Source organism: Panthera tigris, chromosome A1, assembly GCF_018350195.1.
Source record: "Panthera tigris isolate Pti1 chromosome A1, P.tigris_Pti1_mat1.1, whole genome shotgun sequence".
Taxonomy (NCBI): Eukaryota; Metazoa; Chordata; class Mammalia; order Carnivora; family Felidae; genus Panthera; species Panthera tigris.
This window is the reverse complement of record NC_056660.1, coordinates 5,469,781-5,491,185: the sequence shown is the minus strand read 5'-3', so window position 1 is coordinate 5,491,185 and position 21,405 is coordinate 5,469,781. Positions and strand designations below refer to the sequence as shown.

At 43.6% G+C, this 21,405-nt stretch overlaps 1 protein-coding gene across 17 annotated transcripts in view; it reads right to left on the bottom strand.

Annotated features, from left to right (window-relative positions):
* The window catches only part of LOC102959813 (phospholipid-transporting ATPase IB), a 609,397-nt gene that overhangs the window by 170,610 nt on the left and 417,382 nt on the right, over positions 1-21,405 (bottom strand). For all 17 annotated transcript variants that reach the window (XM_042984757.1, XM_042985236.1, XM_042984810.1 and 14 more), the window contains 3 exons: positions 12,972-13,046; positions 5,185-5,307; positions 3,222-3,300 (listed from right to left, as the gene is read on the bottom strand). In XM_042984757.1, coding sequence (XP_042840691.1) covers positions 3,222-3,300; positions 5,185-5,307; positions 12,972-13,046 — 277 coding nt within the window. The remainder of the gene's footprint in view (positions 1-3,221; positions 3,301-5,184; positions 5,308-12,971; positions 13,047-21,405) is intronic.

Below are 21,405 nucleotides of genomic sequence, written 5' to 3'. Positions count from 1 at the left end.
CACGGCCTGTGCGGGTGCTCGCGTGCTTGCCTGGTTGGGCCAGGGATGCTCCTTCTCCCCACCTTCCCCCACACCTCCCCTGCCCCACTTGGCCACCCCCTCCTCAACTTTCAAAAACATACATGTCATTTCTTTGGAGAAGCCTTTTCCTCGACCCACTAGACTAGGCTGTGTCCCCGTAGCACTCAGCACTCTGGCCATTCAGTAGTTCCATCCGTGCTTGCTGGTCATCGGCTCCCACCTTCCGCAAGCCGCCAGAGGGTAAGAGAGGCGGAATCTATATCTGCGCACTCTCGGGGTCAGGGCACGTCAGAGAGACGCCACGGTTCTGAATACAGAAGTTCTCAACACATGCTCCCTCCTCCTTAAACACATTCCCATTTCCTGGGTTTAACTCTGCTGAAACGCTCCCTGCGATGCCTGGAGACACAAGTGGTTTTCCTTCTACCACTCACCTTATCTGACATCACACGTTTGGCCCCCCCTCCCCCCCAGATTGCTCTGATCATAATACTCTCCTTGATCTAAATGCTACGTGACTCTTCACTTAACATCTTTAGTCCCAACTTCTTCACCTCGCATGCAAAGCCCTGGGCCGTCCGGCTTTCACCCCCCTTCTCAAACCTTTTCTGGTCTTCTACCCTTGAAGGGATCAGCTCCTCGAAGCTTTCCCCATGAGCCCTGAAATTCCCCTCTGTATCCAGCTCCTCCTTCCATGCCTACATGTCTCGATCCTGCTTGGACTTTCAGGCTAAACCTAAATGTCCTCTCTAACAGCAATTCCAAATGAAAGGCATTTCTCTCTCAGCCCTCCAAAATCCCATAGCTCGCCAGGCGTATTTTACTTGAGGCAATAATACTCTACTTTGTACTAGAAGCTTCCACGTGTGAATCCAGTCTCCCTTATCAGACTACCAACTCTGTGATGGTAAGACCCACGTTGATTTATTTACCTGTCACCCTCATCATCCCCCCACGGTGCCTTGGACGTCAGCATCACGGGAATGAGGTTAAAGAGCAGCAGTATACAACCATTTCTGCTACCCATTAATCGTGAGAATTAAGAAATTCATTCTAAAATATTCATTTGTTACAGGAAGTCAACTAATGAACAAGAACTCCAATGGTCTCCTACAATTCTCTGCCAAACATACTTAATATTTGCAATTTATTTTGTCTTACACAGGTTCACTCAATAGGTTAATGTTTACAACACAATGAAAAGAAAACCCCATGCTGCGGGCTTACTGAACACAATGAAATAACGGCATTGGTGATGATAACGCAAACTGGAAAAACTCATGTTATTGGCTGGCTGTTAGGCAAATTGCCAAATTTGAGGGAAGCAGACAGGGTGGCAGAAACGAACCTGAAATTCGTGTGGTGTTATCTCTCAGGTAAAGTAACTTTTCGGGAGTCTGTCTGCTTTTCAACACAAGGCTGCGTGAGGTGAACGAATAGATCTACATAATGGACTCTAGCTTGACTGTAACAATTCTGCCACAAACCACAAGCCACAAGCTCGAAGCACATAATCATAACTCTAGGATTGGAAAACCCCTGCCCCTACCACAGAATGGGCCACGTTAGTTCTTTTGGAAGCAGACGAGCAAATGACCATCTTACAAATCTTCTGAGAGTCCCAAGGCAAGCACTTTGGAGTTAGGACCAGAGTGCAACATCTCGATAAGAAGGGGAAGGGGCCTAGAGATAGCCATTGTGCTCAGTCCACACCATTCCCTGTGTCTCCCTGCGTGTGGGCCAAGGGGACAACTGCCAAAATTGTTTGCTTGTTTGTTTTTACTATTTATTTATTTTGAGAGAGAGAGAGAGAGAGAGAGAGAGAGAGAGGAGGGGCAGAGGGAGGGAGGGAGAAAGGGAATCCCAAGTAGGCCCCATGCTGTCCGTTCAGAGCCTGACGTGGGGCTCGATCTCACAAACCGCAAGGTCATGACCTGAGCCCAAATCAAGGGTCGGATGCTTGACCAACTGAGCCACCCAGGCGCCCCCCCCCCCAAATTGTTCCCATTGCTTCCCATTGCCAGTCCGTCCTGACACAGTGATGGCTGCTTCTATCACCAAATTGGCAGGGCTTCTACAACAAACCACACTCAGCACTCTTTGGAACCCCTGCTCATTCAAAATATGTGAAGATCTACTCTGAGTAAAAATGAATCACAGGAAAGCTTTAGAGTTAAAAGGACACGATTCTGCTAGAATGTCCCTTGTGGGGGTGGGTCTAGAAGCAGGACATTTTATTTTCTGATCTGGAGACTTAGGGACCCTTCCAGGACAAGGAGGTCTGATGAGACTCAGAGAACAGGTCACAGGGTATAATAAATTGGCTGTGCATGCATTTTCTCCAACTGTCAGTATTTAATAGGCTGAAGACTATCAGCGAGGATGAATCATTTCTGTTTGAAGCACAAAACACATTGACACAGAAACAAAGAGGCTTGTAGGCTTTATATTCTTTGGTTCTCTGAACAATAAAAGGCCTTGTCTAGTCAACATTCGGAGTAATTTTTCCCCGGGGGATTATTACTATTTGAGAGGGATGAAAGAGAAGCATTCTCATGATACATTTTCCTTTTCTGGGACTAAAAGATGTGTCTCTCCTTAGGAGGAAACATTTTGGATATATTGAGTCAGCTGCATTTCTCACATGCCCTCATCCAGCTGGAGGGAGGACTAAACCCAGTCGAGAGAATCAGTCCTCAAACCTTAACAGTTTGCTTGAAACGTGTATGTCAAGGAAAGGCAACTCTTTCAGGAAATGGGGTGTGAGGTTAGGCTCTCACGAGATTTGAGTTACTCTGCATATAGGTCCGTGAGGGTGGAAAACGAAAGCCCAAGTAATTAACCGAAAATGTCAAACTCGCGGACGGGAGGCATCGATGTTTCATTACAGTGCCGTGCTTTGCTTCGAGATCCTCGCCTCAAACGGTTATTAAAAAGAAAGTTTAGAATTCCTAGCATTTAAACTCTCCAGGCAACTGGAAAGAAAACGGGCTCTCGGAGCCAGAATGGATGAAACCTACAAGCTATAAACCTGAGCCCTCGCTCTCATTAGATTTTAGGTATGTTTTTCTTCGAAAATGTGTTCTTGTGATCTCTAGGTCTGCAGAACCGGGGGGGGGGGGGGGGTGGAAATCGTGAACAACTGGCACCAGGGGGACCGAAGAGCTACTTGCTGACAGTTGAGGTCATGAAGCCGTTACCATGCTCCAGCGCCTTCATGGGAAACCAGAAGAGGATGAGGGAGTGGACCAAGGCGTTGATGCAGTGACCCCAGAAAACCTAAGGGAAAACAAACCAAGGGAGTCAGGAGCTGCCCACAACTCTTGACCTCTGTGCAACTCAACAGACGGCTCATTGTGAAGGATACTGGCAGGGCGCTGCGTCGCTGCAGAAGCACGGTATTATTCTTGAAGTTAAAAAAAAAAATACCTGTTTCCTCATTTTTACGTACAAATGACTGGACGATCTCCAGATAATATCACCTTACTACAAAGACCTGAATGTATATGGCCATATACATAGAGCGATATACAATCGGTCCACATCCAAAAAAATGAATTATAATCCTTTTTTTAAATAATCATAAAAAAGACAACACAATTGTACAATCATCTAGAAAGAGAAGGGTATTAGGTCAAAATTGTTAACAAGAGACAGAAATGTTTTGAAAACGCTGAAAACGCCTTAAATGTGGATTCCTACACCGCGCTCTCGCTGTTTTGTTTTGCTTTTTGAAATCCCTCCCGCCCAACTTGCTCACTTCTAGGAGTTTGGTTAATATCATGCACGTTTAAAACTCTTTAACACTTGAAAGGTCAAACAAGAGAACGCAAAGTTTAGTTTCTTCCAAACCAGAGTTTCATAAATGCATTTCGAGGATCTCTTTAACTACTCAGATGACCGAACTACCATACTGACACCAGCTTGAGTTTATTCAAACATCTACAGATTGTTCTGGGGACTGTCCTACAGTTTGATCCTAAGTAGTGGTGGGGAGACAGACAATAATGAAAAAAAATGATAAGACAATGGGATTTTCCCATTTGAAAAGTTCATTTTTTTCCTGCCTTTTCCCTGACCGCCTCACCTATCCCCTCAAAAGAAAAAAAAAAAATCTTCAAGGTGTCCGCAAATAAGTCTCACCCTCTGTCACCCTTACCAAGGCCCCGGTGGCTACCCAAGCAAATCATGCACACAACCAGCGCCCTGTGTTTTAACTGACCTCTGTTAAAATGTTAAAATGAACCTCTGTTTCAACCCCCTAACCCCCTCCTGCACAAAAATCTGAGACAGAAACATGGCAAAGGAGGCATCCTGCACCAAACCAGGCACAGGTCTTCCCTTCTGGCCAGTGAGACTCAACCACCCTGCCGCTTAGCTGTGACTGGCAGACCCTGGGAGGTCCCCTTTGCCAGGCTTGATGGCAGAATCCCGGCAACCCCTAGCCTAACACAGCTTCCGCTCGGCCCTCTGCAGGGCTGCTTGGGTCTAGATGCCTTTTAGGCATCTTTTAGGTCTAGGTGCCTTCTCTCTTCTGGTTGATTCTCCAGGCTGAAAAAGAAATACCCACCAATGCCTTGATTCCCGTGTTGACATCTGGCCAATTTTACTCACTGACTAAAGAAACCTTTTCTTGTAACTGAAAAACCAAGCCACAGGTGGCGAGAAGGCTCCGTTAGGGAAGCTCCCCACCGGCCTCATCGCGGGGCTTTATGAAGGGAAGGGGAGTCTCTGACGGCTGATCCCACAGGACCCAGGGCCATGGGCGCCACTGGCCAGACCAATTGCAGGTAGACTACAATGGCCCAAAAAACTAAGGAGACATAGAGAATTACCGCATCCCCAGCGGGTTTTATTAAATGTCTGCTGGGCTCCAGGACCCCATGGGCTGAACCTATAGGACACCTCTACTCAGGTGCAATCAAAGGCACACGGGGACAAGAGCAAAGGAGTCGACAAACAGGAACTGAACGTGCAACGCGGAAGCTTCCTTTCCGACTCGGCATCTGGAATTCACCGGGTTGGCTATACTTTGGAGAGGGCCGGGGCCTCAACTCTTCTCAAATGTTCTCTCTGACCTCTCAGGCAGGTAACCAGAGCCGGAAGACGAAGCACGCCGCTTACGCGCTTCTGAGGCGACGACTGTGGGCGAGCGTCATTTACCTTTGTGTTGAAGCCTTCCGCGTTCTGGGTGATCTTGTAGAGCTGTGGGAACCTGAGCATGCTCTCCTGGGTGCAAGACCTCTCGAAGATTCCCAGAGTGAAGGGTGGCAACGCTGTGAAAATCTGTGTGGAGAACAACGAGCCATTAAAAGAGGCCTTCCCGAGTGTTTCGCTTCCACGGAACAATGACTTAATTTTCAGTCAAGTCCAGACCTGAGCCTCAGTGATTCACAGCTCCCCAGGCACCCTCCAAACAAAGAGAATACACGAGAGACCGTTTTTACTTGTTACTCCATCAGCATAAAACGAATGCACTGGACGCGAAACGCAACCCCATAAACATCTGATTAGCTAAGAAACCACGTTCAATTAACAGCTACCTTCCTTTGTCAAGTGAGCGGTGGTTTCGGTGGCTTTGTGGGGTGCTGCGCCTTCCTGTTAGCGTCGCCGAGGTGCGATTTTAAAACTTCCCATCCTGATTTTATACTCAAATTTCAGGAAGCACGAGGTACTTCACCCATTTAGTCATCTGACAGACATTTCTTGGGAATGAATTATGGGCCAGACGCCGTGATAAGCACCAGGAATATGTATAGAAGGCGGAGGAAAAGAAGCAGGTCCCTGACCCGCAGGAGCTCTGTCTACTGCAGGGCTGGAGACGGGCGGCAGGCAGCCCGCGTATAAATAAACACCTACGAGTCGGTGCTCTGCGAAACTACTCATGGGGGAGACGATGGGGAAGGAGAAGGGAAAGTCAGGAAAGGGTTCTGGGACCAAAGAGTGCCTGACCTGTAAGGTGCTGGACCTACGGGATTTGGCGGGATGAAGAGGGAGGCCGGGGAGAGGGGCGCAGAAGGGAACACTCCCGTGAAACGAGCACCCCTCGCAAAGCTTCAGGTAGGAACACAGGTGGCACGTTCGGGGGTGGGGTGAGGACTCCTAAGACTTCCGGCACGGTGGCTGGCTGAGGACGTGGCACAAGACGAGGCTGGGAAGGAGACAGAGCAACCTGCCACGACAACGAGTCTCCTGGTGCCTGCTGAGACCACGACCTTTACCTGTAATCTACAGGGGACTGGCACGCTCCTGACTGTGTCTGGGAAAGAGAAGGCCAGATCCTAAAGAAGAAATTGGGACTCAGCATGCCATTTCAGCCCGGAAAGTAAGGTCATTCTCTTACGTGGTTCTGGGAAGAGGTCACAGGCCGTCACTCACTGCTCGGCATCAGCACCGAGCAAATCCCTGCCCACAAACCCAGCAAACTCTCAAGCCCGTGGGAACTGGACGCGTGTCTCTGAGAGCTCTGCGTCACCAGCTACCGGGAGCCCGAGTCCAGATAAATAGGCCTTTTCCAAATCTATTAGGCTAAAACAATCAGAGATGTGGTGGAATAAGGCCCACAAAACTCCCATGATCCTCGTTCACCCTGGAGCAGAAAGGAAAACGGCCCTGGGGATCTCCACCTCCCCCAGATTTCAAGGATAAGAGGATCGAGAGGGCTGGCACTCGGCCCTCTCACAATAATACAAGTTATCTGTTTAAGGGAGGTGCTCCCAGCCAACATCTCAGAACCTGTGCACAGCTGTACGTCCACCCACCCTCGTTGTTCCGCTTATATATGCTTTCACGCGTGCTTCACGTCACCATCCGTAGTGCTTCTTTTCCTTTTTTACGGGACTTTCTACCCACTTCACATCGTCCCCCCTTCACCAGTGGCCAACCCCCAGTAGGATCTATCGTATTCTCCCCCTGCTTGAACACACCACACACATAGATCATTCTTTGTTGTCCTTGTTTTTTAAATTCTTTTTAATGTTTACTTATTTTTGAGAGAGAGAGAGAGAGAGAGAGAGAGCGCGAGCGCGCATGAGCAGGGGAGGGGCAGAGAGAGAGGGAGGCACAGAATCTGAAGCAGGCTCCAGGCTCTGAGCTGTCAGCACAGGGCTTGATGCAAGGCTCCAGCTCACAAACTGTGAGATCATGACCTGAGACAAAGTCAGACGCTTAACCAAGGGAGCCACCCAGGCGCCCCCATTCTCTGTTTTATAGAAACAAATTTTTCTTCGTATTTTTCTCGCAAAACAATACATCGTGGGATGCTTCACATGTCCCCTGGGTTTGACACTAAAGCAGTATTTGTCCGCCCCACACAGTGATTCATAATACGGAGGCTCCGTATTTTTTCAGCCATTCGCCTACAGATAGGTATTCCTTTGTTTCCGCACACATTACGTAATAAACGTCCATAATGTATCATAACAAAGATACCTTTATCTTTTATTTCTGTGGGAAGGATTCCCAGAAATAGGGTTGCAGGGTAAAAAGATACACGTTAAATTTTACAAGATGTTTGCTCAGTGGTTTCCAATCATTTACCTTTCCCTTCATGAAGGACAACAGTAATCTTGTCCCTGCTTCCCCAGCAGCACTGGGTGTTACATTTAATATCCTCCAGGCTAAAAAATTAAAGATATTAATTCTTACCTAAAAGAAAACTTACATTTCCCTGACTACCAGCACGTGTCAGCGTGTTTTTATATATTTGTTGGACATTTGGGTTTGCAATTCTGTGAACGGTCTAGCCAGGTCCTTTGTCCATTTTCCACTTGTGGTTTATCCACTTTTTAAGAGTATAGCAGATACCAACTCTGTCTTTAATCCGGATGCACTCTGTCTCCTGGCTTTCTTTATGGTTTCTCTTATACAAAAGCGCCTAAGTTTTCTATGGTCAAGAAGAGCTTTGAGTGCCCAATTATTGTTATCAAAGTTTTTAGGAATTTCGTGCAGGAATCTTACAGTTTCACTTTCCACATGTAAGTCTTAACGTATCTGGAATTTATTTATCTATGTGGTATAAGATAGGCATCCAATTTTATTTTATTTTTTCCAAATAAAGAGCCAGTTGTCAGAACACAATTAATCCAAACTCTTCCTCAAATAGCACCTTTGACGTTTATTTAATTCTCACATATTGTAGATCTGGAATCCCAAACTGGAATTTTCTTCTGGATTCTCTAACTTATTGGTGCAGTTTCATGTAAGGATCATATTGATTTGGTTATAACAGGTTTATAGTATTGTCTGAAGTTTTAAAAAAAAATTTTTTTTAATGTTTATTTATTCTTTGAGAGAGACAGAGACAGAGAGACAGAGAGTGAGAGGGGGAGGGGCAGAGAGAGAGGGAGACACAGAATCCGAAGCAGGCTCCAGGCTCTGAGCTGTCAGTACAGAGCCTGATGCGGGGCTTGAACTCAGGAGCCGTGAGATCACGACCTGAGCCAAAGTCGGTCACTCAACCAACTGAGCCAATATTGTCTGATGTTTAGTGACAAGAAGTTGACCCTTGTGATTCTTTTTCTGTACTCTGCATATTTGTTCTCAAGTACTTGTTAATTTCACTTATACTTCGATATCATTTTGAGCAACTCCCCCCCCACCCCCCGCCCCAATCACTGGGATTCTATTTGGAATACACGTATTTATATATCAATTTAGAGGAGTTTTTTTTTTTTTTTTTTTATGATACTGTCTTCTCATACAAGAGAATAATATCCCTTGCTAGCTGTTCTCCTCTATTTTGTATACTTCAGTAAGGTTTTGGATTTCTTTTTCTATTTGGTACCATAAAAATTACTCCTATACAATGTATATGAAAGGAATTACTACTCCTTTGCATTTCTAAGTCTCCTTGCTAGAGTTAAAAAAGCTATCGATTGTTAGGATAGAAAGAAGTTATTGGTTATGGATCTAGTCACCTTATGAATTCTCTTATAATTCTAGTATTTATTGATATGTTTGGGGTTTTATAGATATACAGCCATATGTGAACACATTTAAAAGGCCACTTTTTGTGTGCATATTTGTATAAGCACAGAAGTCATTTTTTTTCTAGTAATAGTTTTTAAATTTTCTTGGCAATTGCTGAAAATTCCAAAACCAGTGCTGAATTATATAGTGATTTCAGGCATCCCTGACTAATTTCTTATTTAAAATGAAATAGTTTAAGAATTTTACCATTTATGGTAATAGCTACTGTTTTTTTTTTTTAATAAATAGTCTGGATTATAGTTAAGTGGCTTCTTTTCTTTCCCATTTTACTTAAGAGTCCTTATTTGGGGAATGGCAGCTGACTTGCCTCAAATACTTTCTCAGCATCTACTGATGGGATCATGTTTTTCTTTTTTCTTTTGTTGATATTTAGAAAGATTTAAAAATTTTGAACCTCCTGTATTCCTGAAATAAATCCTACTTGGTCAAATATTTTACTCTTTTGATACACTCTTGAACTCTATTTGCCGACAATTTATTTAGAATTTTTATATTTCTGTTTACAAATGAGGCTGGCCCATAGTTTTTTCCTTCAAATGATGCTGGCTTGATAAGATTAAATAAGATAATTTTTCAAACAGTTCAAAGCACATTAAGAGTTACCTCAATAAAATAAGAGATGAAATCTAGCTGAAATCCATCTGATCATGGTGGTTCTTGTCACTATAAAATAAAATGATGTAGAAATTTGACTATAGATATGATGGGAATCCAATGGATGGCATTCATTCATTATTTGGAGAGATTTAAGAGTTTCAGGTCAGTTTTTATGCTATTTAATCTGCTATGATAAACCATGACTCGCTACTTTAGCTGGCCTGGGGAATCAAATCTAAAGAGCATATACAGAAGAAGAAAAAGTAAGACAGAAATGCTGTTTGGAGAAAATGGAAAGAGGAAATCCAGCCCCACATAGGGGTCACTAGTGAACGTCTCAGACGTCCCAAACTGTCCCAAACTCAGAGACCCTTGTACTGGGTCTCTGTGCACTGAGGCAGGAGTGGGAAAAAACTGCTAACTAGGACATTACTGGAACAACAATGGTAAAACTGGAATATGAACTAATAAGGATCAGAGAATAGTACCATATCCATTCTAAATTTTAGATTTTGATCATTATACTGTGGTGATATAAGAGAATGGTATTAGCAACTGTGTTCCAAAGCATTAAGCAGTAAGGAGCCTGATGTCTTATTTTCAACTGGTTCAAAAATAATTGTGTTGGTGTGTGTGTATGCATGAGGGCCTGTGGGGGTGGGAGCGTGCGTGCACATGCGTGCTTGTGGGTGTGTGCATGCGTGCCCTTGGTGGGCGTTTGCACCTATGCATGCGTAAGGAGACAGAAATGCAAATGAGGGCAAAATGGTAATAATCGATGAATGTGAATACAGGAGTTCTTTGTACTCTTTTGGCAATATTTCTCTTAGTTTCTTTTTTTTTTTTAATTTTTTTTTTAATGTTTATTTATTTTTGAGACAGAGACAGAGCATGAATGGGGGAGGGACAGAGAGAGAGGGGGAGACACAGAATCGGAAGCAGGCTCCAGGCTCTGAGCCGTCAGCCCAGAGCCCAACGTGGGGCTCGAACTCATGGACCGCGAGATCGTGACCTGAGCTGAAGTCGGACGCTTAACCGACTGAGCCACCCAGGCGCCCCTATTTCTCTTAGTTTCAATTTATTTCAAACAAAAATTACCAGAACAGGGGTGCCTGGGTAGCTCAGTTGGTTGGGCGTCCGACTTTGGCTCAGGTCATGGTCTCATGGCTTGTGAGTTTGAGCCCCGTGTCAGGCTCTGTGCTGACAGCTCGGAGCCTGGAGCCTGCTTTGGATTCTGTGTCTCCCTCTCTCTCTGCCCCTCCCCCACTAGTGCTCTGTCTCTCTCTTTCTCAAAAATAAACATTAAAAAAAAAAATTTTTTTTTAAAAAGTTACCAAAACAATTTCTATGGGGACAAACTTCCATGTTCTCAAAAGGTTTGGCCCTTCCAGCATGACTGACTTCTGGAGGCCAGAACCCCTCTGACTTCACAGATCCTTGACTGTCCCAGCTCTGCATGGTGGCTCCCTCCAACACCTGTGCTGTGGTCTTAGTGACAGACGTGCAGGGCCATTTTACCTTGAAATTTACTTCGCTAGTGCAATATCCTCTTTTCTATAGTCTGGGGGACACAGAGAGCACACAACACCTCCCCAGCCCTAGGGATCAAAGGTCACCATGGGTCGTAACCTTTCATACGCACAACCATCCTTAAAAAAGTGTGTTCAAACTTCTCTGAGAAGCTCTGATGGGGCTCAGGCGTCCGCATCTTCACACAAATCCTGGTTAAGCGGTGTGAGGACCGCATTCTGACCGACACTGTCCAAGCCTATCAGCATCTTATGCATAGCAGGCCCTCAACGCAAGTTTGTTGGATTGGTGTGAATTGTCCACGGCTGCACACAGCTAAGTAAAGGATCCAGCTCTCAGGCCTGAACACAAAAGGGGGGCTGACCTCCACGCATCATCCAACCAGGCGACACTACACCAGTCCTTAGCTCTCAGGCAGAGTCTCACGGGTCTCAGCTTCCTATTTATAAATCCGTAGGCGGGCATGGATGTGGCCCCTTCCAGCACTAAATCATTATGGAGCAGAGACTAATTTTCATCTGCCCCAAACAGTTTTAGGCCCTGCAAAGTTAGCAATCTGTCCGAGGGGAGGTCCTCGAGCCGCTATCCATGTGGTAGGTGAGTTAGAACAGCTGTTCCAGCACAGGTGAGAAACGGGCACTGATTCGGCCCCACTCTCCCCACCTGTCACCTTTGCCTTTTGAGCCTACGTATTCGCGATAAATGTGCCAGCATACTTAGCAGCTAGCAGCACACCGACTAACTCACCAACACTGTGTAAACCCAAGATCAGATCTGAACTCAGGCCCAGTGGCAGCTTAGTCTACCCATTTGACCCTCTTATCCCGTCAAGCTACACAGGGCTGGGGCAACCTATCTTATGCAGCATTTTATACCTGGCCCCTAGCATGGTTGCTACTGAAAAAGAAGAAGAAGAAAAAAAAAAAAAAAGATTGTGTGAGCCGATGACTAGAACATCCAGCCAAAAACGTATATACAAGGTATAAATATTTATAGCCCCACAATGTACACTGTATGTCTGGTAAGTTCCATCTATAGCTTCCTATGATGGCTGTTTCTGACTATACACTCCCACAGGGCAGGCAATGCCAGAGTTAGCGTCCAAAAGAAGTGGGAAAGCACAACTCGCAATGTTGTGTACTGGGGTCTCTAGAGCACCAGGCTACAGCACCCTGGTTCTTCCTGCCAGAAAAACAAACAGCTAAGTAGCTATACTTCGCCATTTTGGCTTATGGTTTCTATTTCTTTCTAGCTTTTGAATCCACTATAGGGAAGTAATGAAAAAAGAACTCTAAAATCATGAAAAATACCAAACAAGCTGATTATCATTCACCATGGGAGCTGGAAGTCAGCGTTCACGACTGCAGCACTAGCTGTGGAAGACAACATTCTCCCACAAGGACAGATACTCTTCTAAGAAGGACGAATGGACACCGGGTTACATACTCTACATGCATTATCTATGTTTAAGAATTCAGAAATAAAATTACGAAGCGGAACAGGCTTAGATGTAGCTCAGAAATTTTTACTTGAGCTAAAAACATGGAAATGTTGTGCAGGCATTTAGTCAGGAGGTAACAAGGGTCTATTATCAAGATATATGGGTTAATAATTTCATGGGGTTATTCAAGAATGATCTGCTATGATTGAAACCATGTGTGGAGAGCTTGGGCTTCTGCGGGATGTGTCGCAGCAACAAAGGCTCTAAAGAGGTATTTGTGCTGCCCGCTATGTATACAGATGATTGACTTAGATACACTTCCCAGACGTAAACAGTAAAGGAATGTCACTGAAGTTTCACATGCTATCAGATAGAGATAGGGAATGCTTACCACATTGTACAAGCCGATGCACCAGCGTTCAAATAAAATCTGCCCAGAAAATCCATTAACAAAGGCGAACCAAAGCTGAAAGAGAAGAAAGTTCAAGAAGTTTTATATCAATATTGACCTAAATGTTTCCATTCACTGAAGAAGGAGTGGGGGGAATGTGGACCACCAGCTGGACACAGCTGCTGAGGGATAAAGAGCCACAGGACGTGGTGGTCGTTCTTCCATAAAAAGCAAGTTCCCGATATTACGGGTACCGGTATTTTAAGGAAAATTTATATTTAACGCATACATCAATTTTAAGAGGTAATATGTACATCTTTACAGAAATGCAACTTATATTTCATTTACATCGACTATGTTTCGTGGCAACGCTTTCTCATTGACTGGAAGAGTCTCAGAATTCGTGTTCTTTTTCCCCATGGAGTTGATTTGATAAAGGCGATTTATCTTTGTAGGACTTTCAAACAGATAAAAACCATAAATAAAAAAAACAACAAAAACCCCTCTGTTGGTCACTTATGTTCTTAGCTCATAAAATAGTGACCCTCCTCAATCAAACGTCCACCACCTCAGCAAAGGTCAAAACACAGTAATACAAAAGGAACACGCTCAAATCATCTTCTTGAGTAACATGGGTGTATAAATAAATAAAATGTAGACGATTATTTATGTCTTCAAGTAGACTATAATTCTAATCGATTAAGCACGACTGACATAAAAACAACTGCAGAGCAAAATACCCGGGGATAAAAATACGTTAGAGAAGGAGCCATCAGACGGGCATAACCAGGAGAAGCTATGGAGCAATGAGAGTGCAACAGAAAAGGGGTGAGCCATCGCAAGGATGGACAAAACCCTGATTTAGAAGGGAGAGAATATGGAAGAACGGAATACAACATGCTGCTGTTTCAAAAGTCATCTAAATTTATGGGATACAACAGGATTCCAGTGATCCGGGGCTAGACTTTAAAGCATCCCACGGGAATCACGGAATTCACCTTAGTGGTATAAAATCATGACAGACTGAATCCATTACTATGGGAGAAATACACGGGCAACACAGAACAGCTACCCCATGATAATAAGAGTTGAGACCAACTCTGCTACGCAAATTTTGCCGAGTCTGATTTTTCAAAATCAGCTTCTTGAGAGAGGAACTGTTGCCTACGTTGCACAACTGTACAGAATCCGATAGCTAGCACAAAGGATTCGCCGAGTCCCAACAGGGTCGAATGAAATACACCTCAATTCAATTGCCAGATGAAGTGTTCTTAAGCATAGCTTTGATTATCTCATCCCCTAGTTCAAACAACTACTAGGGATCCCTCCTAAACCTGAGATAAGCTTGCTGACCTTGCGGACCCTCAAAAGTCCTCCCACACGCTTATTCACTCTTAAACCCAACTGTCTCCCAAGAGGCCCCCATGAGGCCCGGCTGTTCTCTGTCAAGAAACACTGACAGGGAGCTAAGAATCCGAAGTTTATGCTGTGTTCTGCACTCAGAATATTTTGACGACACCTGTTCGGATATCAGCTGTCCCTAAAACAACCGTTCCAATCACACTGCTTTCCAACCACTCGAGGCCTTGGTAATCAATAGTTCAGCCAAACTTTTAGTGCAAGGAGAGCCTGGGTCCACATCTGATTCAAGCACATTTGTAAACCGTTTCAAGAGTTTTCACTTTATTTTCCCAAGATTGTGTTATACTTTTACTTTCTCCTATTCAAATAAGTGGGCGAACACTGATAAATATCTAATGAACACTTAACTATTATATTGCTTAATTCTGTTGATTTATATTCTTTTGTTGAAGGTAGTGATATTTCTACCGCTCTCCCCTCTCCTAATATCAACTGGAAACAGCAAAAGTAATTGAAAATAGCAAATAGCTATTTTCTTTTTTTTTTAATGTTTACTTATTTATTTTGGGGAGGGAAGGGAAGAGAGAGAGGGAGAGGGAGAGAGAGAATCCCAAGCAGGCTCCGTGCTATCAGCACAGAGCCTGATGCGGGCCTTGATCTCAAGAACTGTGAGATCATGACCTGAGCTGAAATCAAGAGTCAGACGCTTAACTGATTGAGCCACCCAGGCACCCCAGAATCAGCTATTTTCAATGAAACTATAGGATAGCCTTTATTAAAACTACACATGACACAGCATAGAAATAATACAAGATAGGCTCAAATAAGGGGGACTGCCAACAGCAGAGTAATATACCTACAGAGTAAAAAATTTTCCAGGAAACAGGGCAACAATCCAAGAAATCGCTGACCAACTCTCATTTAAAGGGTGAAATCTAGGGGCACCTGGGTGGCTCGGTTGGTTAAGCATCCGACTTCAACTCAGGTCATGATCTCACAGTTCATGGGTTTGAGCCCTGCATCAGGCTCTATGCTGACAGCTCAGAGCCTGGAGCCTGCTTCGGATTCTGTGTCTCCCTCGCTCTCTGCCCCTCCCCCACTCACGCTCTGTCTCTCTTGCTCTCAGAAATAAATAAAACATTAAAAGAAAACGTTCAAGGGAGAAATCTAGAGGCAGGGACAAGTCACGGCTGAGGTCCCTTGTCCCATTCACCACAGCAAGCAAACTGAGGTTGAAGGACAATGTACACACATATGCCGTTTCCCCCCCAAGAAGCAAGCGAGGAGGATGGCAGGGTAAAGTTGGGAGCAGAAATGGCTGACAACTTGGCAGACAGTGATGGAGGGAACCTGAAAAGAAATAAATGCAAATTCGTCCAACAGAAAACCCGTAACATGCAGACATTCACTGTGAGACACATAGCCCTCCAACTTGCCCAAGAAGAAGAGACGGGGGGAGAGAGGGGCTTACTGATGCAAAATGACAGCTGACCAATGTAGGTGAGGCAGAACCTTTGATGAGCAAGCACTCTGAGACAATTTTGCAGCCCCTGCCCCCTAGATATGCTCACAAAATAATAAGGAAAACATACGTTTACGAAAGAATATGTATATGTTATGTATGACATTGCATATTACATATAATTATGTATAACTATATACATATAAAATATATAATGTCATACATTATACATGACATGAATATGAAATAATCTTTACTGAAAAAACCAGGTCACAGGGCAGAAGAATATCTTGAATGTTCTTGACAGGCATAAAAGAGCTAAGGAAAATGTGGTTTTTCATTGAAACAAGAGCTAAAGTAAGATGTATAAGCTATCAAAGGAGGAAACAAGTAAGACAAAGTCAATGTTGCAGGTTAAAGGCACTTTATAAAGGAGGAGGCACCCAGAACTCAAAGTGCCCACAGCACACCTAGGGATGGCGGTGGGGAGGGCTTGGGAGAACAAATGTCAAAGCACAAAAGGTTAACATTCATTGTAAGAGCTGACAATCTCTCAAAGATAACCGGAAAATTCCAAAAGGGTGTATCTTAAAAAAACATAAAGGAACAAGTAGGATAGAAAACAAAATGTTCGAAGATATAATGAAAGAAAAATTCTGAAATATTCCAATACCTTGCTCAGCCAACAGAGCGAGCACCATTTGTCTCCAGGAAACAAAACCACAGATAAAGAAAGATCAACAGCTACCCACATTCTGATATGTCAATTAATGGGTTAAAATTTTGAAAGATCGATTCTTATTATATTTTGGTGGAAAAAGCAGTTAACCTACAAGGGGAAAGATCATTCCTCTCCAGCAGTAGACAATACCAGAGGCCAGTGGAAATGCTGACACGTCCTTAGCAAAACAAAGCATGACAAGAATCTTAGGCAAAGACAGAAACAAAGGAAACGTTAAGAGCCCAAAACACGATGAAAACGCGATGATGGAAGTAATACTAAGTGTGTCTATTGTATTAATAATACAAAAAAAATTTTAATGCCTGGTGGATTAAAAAAAATTAAAATATGTGCTGTGTACAGAGTAACATGTGAAAGAGATACTATTTGAATAATCACAAATTTACAACCCTGACTTCCAAAGCCCTACAGACCAGGTAGGTCTTTGCCTGCTATCCTGACAGCATGGCTTCTCCTTGGTTCTTTGCAAGCACCAAGTACGAATCTAGTTTTAGTGTTTTGCACCCAAATATGAGGTAATTTTGTTCACAGCATGATATACTATTTAGAAAAAAAATTATGCGGTATTTTGCTCTCACTCTGCATACTCAAGTTAATTACGGATGGCCTGACTATTTCAACATAAAAAACCAAATTCAGGGGCGCCTGGGTGGCGCAGTCGGTTAAGCGTCCGACTTCAGCCAGGTCACGATCTCGCGGTCCGTGAGTTCGAGCCCCACGTCAGGCTCTGGGCTGATGGCTCGGAGCCTGGAGCCTGTTTCCGATTCTGTGTCTCCCTCTCTCTCTGCCCCTCCCCCGTTCATGCTCTCTCTCTGTCCCAAAAATAAATAAATAAAAAACGTTGAAAAAAAAAATTAAAAAAAAAAAAAAACAACCAAATTCAAAGAATTAAGAGAAAACAGGGGGGAAAAAGTGCTTTCGTATGTGAAACTCTCTGGAGACCTTAAACTCAGAAATTGTACAAAAGGAGGGCTAAATTTGAAACAATTAATTTCTATAGAAAAAATATTAATAAACTTGAAAGAAAAGGAATAACTAGTTCAAACATTTTTGTAACATCTATGAAGACAAAGGACTAATTTCCTTAATACATAAAGAGTTCCTACAAATGGGAAAGAAAATGCCCAATAAGCTGTTAGGAAAATAGGCAAAGAACAGATACAATGTGATCACAGTGGACAAAAAACAACTTATAAATACAGGAAATCTCACTTTTTATGATACAAACACAGGGATATCATGCGCAAAGATTTCAAAGTTTGATAATGTGGGGAAATAGCTACCCTCATAGCCAGATGCTAACGTAGAGAGCACTGTCCACAAATACATTTAATGTACTCTTCCTCTGATCTAGGGGTTCCATTTTTAGGGATATACTCTGGATTGTATCTTATATCTGTAATCACATAGTATTCAACATGAAAATACAAGCAGGTTTACTGTGGTATTCGGAAGGATAAAAAAGTTAGAACCTACATTGTGCACTGACAGCTAAATGAATTATGGTTCATCTGTAACAATGCGACACTGTGCAGACATTAGAAAGAGTAATGTTAAGGGGTGCCTGGGTGGCTCAGTCAGTTGAGCATCCAACTTCAGCTCAGGTCATGATCTCACAGTTCGTGAGTTCAAGCCCCACATTGGGTTCACTGCTGTCAGCGTAGAGCCCGCTTTGGAACCTCCAACCTGGTCTCTCTCTGCCCTCCCCCCCCCCCCCCCATGTAACTTGTGTGCATTCTGTCTCTCTCAAAAATAAAACGTTAAAAAAAGAGTGATATAAAACTGTAAGTGCTTTAATACCAAAGTCTCACGGATGTATTAAAATGAAAAATATCAAGGTATATGCTGAAAGGTCACGACAGTACAGAATAGACGGTACGGCACAGATTTTACACGGTAATTTTCTGGAGGTCACATAAGAAACTTAATATCCATTATCTTCTGGTAGTAGCAGTGTTCTTCAACAGGAGGTGTGGCGTCTCCTACCTCTTGTACCAGTCCCAACGTTTTAAAAACGTGTTCATGTTTTATTTACATAACTATGTCAAGCGGTAATTCTCAGCTAGGGTTGATTTTTGTCTCGAAGGACACTGACAACGTCTGCAGACCTCTGTAAGGGTTCTATTGGCATCTCGCGGGTAGAGGCGAAAGATTCGGCTAAATATCCTACCGTGCCCAGGACGGCTCCCTACAACAAAGAATTACCTGGTCCAAAATGTCAACGGTGCCACTACTGGATGAAAAATACATTTATTAGGTCAAACTGATACAACTTAGAAATCTCGATGTAAACAGATGTTTATTAGAAGCAAAACAATGATACGTGACAGACTATGCGAAGCCATGCTTATATTTGTGTTGACGGGGTGTGGATGAAAAGAGCTTCGCTTCTTTTTGAGGAACTCTCCCCTGGCCTTGAACCACAGGCGCTGTTCTCGAGAGGCCACCGCAGCACCGGATATGAACCCAGAACTTCACAAATGTAGATCCTTATGTCAGAAACCTAACTTTATAAATCACTAATGAGGAATTACCCTAAAGACTGAGAGTGAATTTCGTGTAACTAAGACACTCACGTTGCAGAAAATATACAATAAGGGGGAAAAATCCTGAGAAATCGACCTTCTCTTTCCTGGCATTAACCTTTGTTCCAAGCGATCCTGAACCATGTGAAAAATTGTAATCTTTACTTCAGACTAACGTTCTTGGTTAGTTGAATGTGGGGATATTCCCTTTAAACAGGGCTCCGATTCTGTCCAAGTTGGCACTGGCTTGGCCACACGTCTCCTTAAAGATTTTTGCTATGTTTGTACTAATTTTTATCAGTTGCAGGTGGTGATGCAGTTTTGAAAAGTATAAACAAGCTCATTCTCAACATTTCCAATTCAATTTCAACCTTCATTCAAATGATCCATCATTAGACCACTGGACCTGTTTATTTCATTGGAAGTATTTGGTGGAGAAAAAAAAAAAAGTGAAACCAAAATAAACGAAACAAACAAACAAAAATCCATCCCCTAATTTCAAAACCCACGAGCCGGGTGTTCTCTTACGTGGTAAAGGCTCAAACCTGATTTCGTTTTGGCAAGAGTTCCAAAGGTGAAATGGAAGAAGTATGAGAACACACTGTGCTTTCAAATAATTTATACAAGCATACTTAGTTTTTGTTTCATTCGTTCATGAGACTGGTACACCGTGGTTCCCTGACACAGCACAAAATCAGACTTTCACGCCGGGCACCCGTACACAAATGGTAAGTTCGTGTACAAAAAAGCAAGCACCGCCCAGTTCCTAAACATCAATGCCAGTTTTGGTGGGACCACGAGCTCCAAGCTACCTGCACTCAACACACAGCCCTCAGTGCAAACAGATGGCCCGTCCCCCCTCCCATGTACAGCTCCCTGGACCACGGCTTGCTTAGAGCCACTACATTTCACTCTTCTGGATTAATGGGGAGCAAGATTCCTCCGCCTTTACGTTCTTGTTAACTAGGAATGTTACTAAATGAATAGAGGCAAAGCACAGGGAGCCAGGCTCTGCCTGGCTGGCCTCAGACTTGGTAAGTTGGTGGGAACACCAGCCAAGCACTGTGCCTTGCCAAGCTCCTGGGGTTTTTGGTCCTCAAATGCAGCGCTGTTACGAGCAAACTGACTCAAACTTATTAAATGGCTTTTCCTTCTTGGAAAAAGATCCTTCTTTGCTTTAACTGCTGCTTCACTGCCAAAAACGCAGTAACCGTCTTGGCTAATTGCACAGACTCGCGTCTAGAGGTCCTGGCCGCGTTGCACGATCTCAGCGGGCCGGACCTGCTGCACTCAGGTTCTCAGCTAACAGCCGACATACTTAGAGGATTGCCTCACTTGGGAAAGGGGGGGACCTGTTCCTCGGTTTACCCTGTTCTTCCAAGACCCGTGGTAGAGGACTGACACGGGAAAAGTACCCGAGAGGGAATAATTAAATGAATCAGCCATATGGTTTGTTGCTCAAGTGGCAATGACATCATCATCTACCGGTTTGCACATCAGGTCTGAGCTGATTAACTGGCATTAAAGATACCCTGTTTAAAAGTCAGAGTGTCACAATCTTTCTGGAATTTCATCTGGCAATGTGTATTAAGATAGAAAAACAAGCATAGACTTTGTCTAAAAATTCTATTTATTCTCATAAATAAAAGCACCTGTATGTAAAAACACTGCCTGGTTTGCAGTGTTGTTAATAGTGGAAAGCAAAAAGAAAACAAAGCAAAAGGCATAGGGAAGAAAAGCCCCTGAAGGTCTTTATTAGGCTGTGAATGTAGCAAATCTATAAAAGCACTTATCTTTTGAAATGTTACATCTATGGGCATGTAAATGAAGGAATGTATGCCAAAGAAATAGATTGACAAAAGAAAAGGCAAAATAAATAGATGGGTCAGTAGACAGGTAGGTAGGTGGACAGGAAATCAAGGGGAAAAAAATCAGGGATGCTATTGTAGAGCTAGAGTTATCAGAAATAATAATGGCAATAATAATAATAATAATAATAATAATAATGATAATAACAACCACAACAACAGTAGTAACAGGGGATGCCTAGGTGGCTCAATCGGCGAAGAGTCCTTAACCGACTTAACTCATTAGGTTAAGCGACTCTTGATTTCGGCTCAGGCCACGATCTCACGGTTCATGCGTTCGAGCCCCACGTCAGGCTCGACACGCTGACAGTGCAGAGCAGCTTGGGATTCTCTCTTTCTCCCTCTCTCTCTGCCCCTCCCTTGCTCTCTCAAAATAAAGAAAACTTAACAAAAAAAAAACCAAACAGTAGTAACAGCAAGATACTCCAAAAACTTTCCCGGCAAGTGTCTTCAGTCCAGTGAATTATGGGATCGA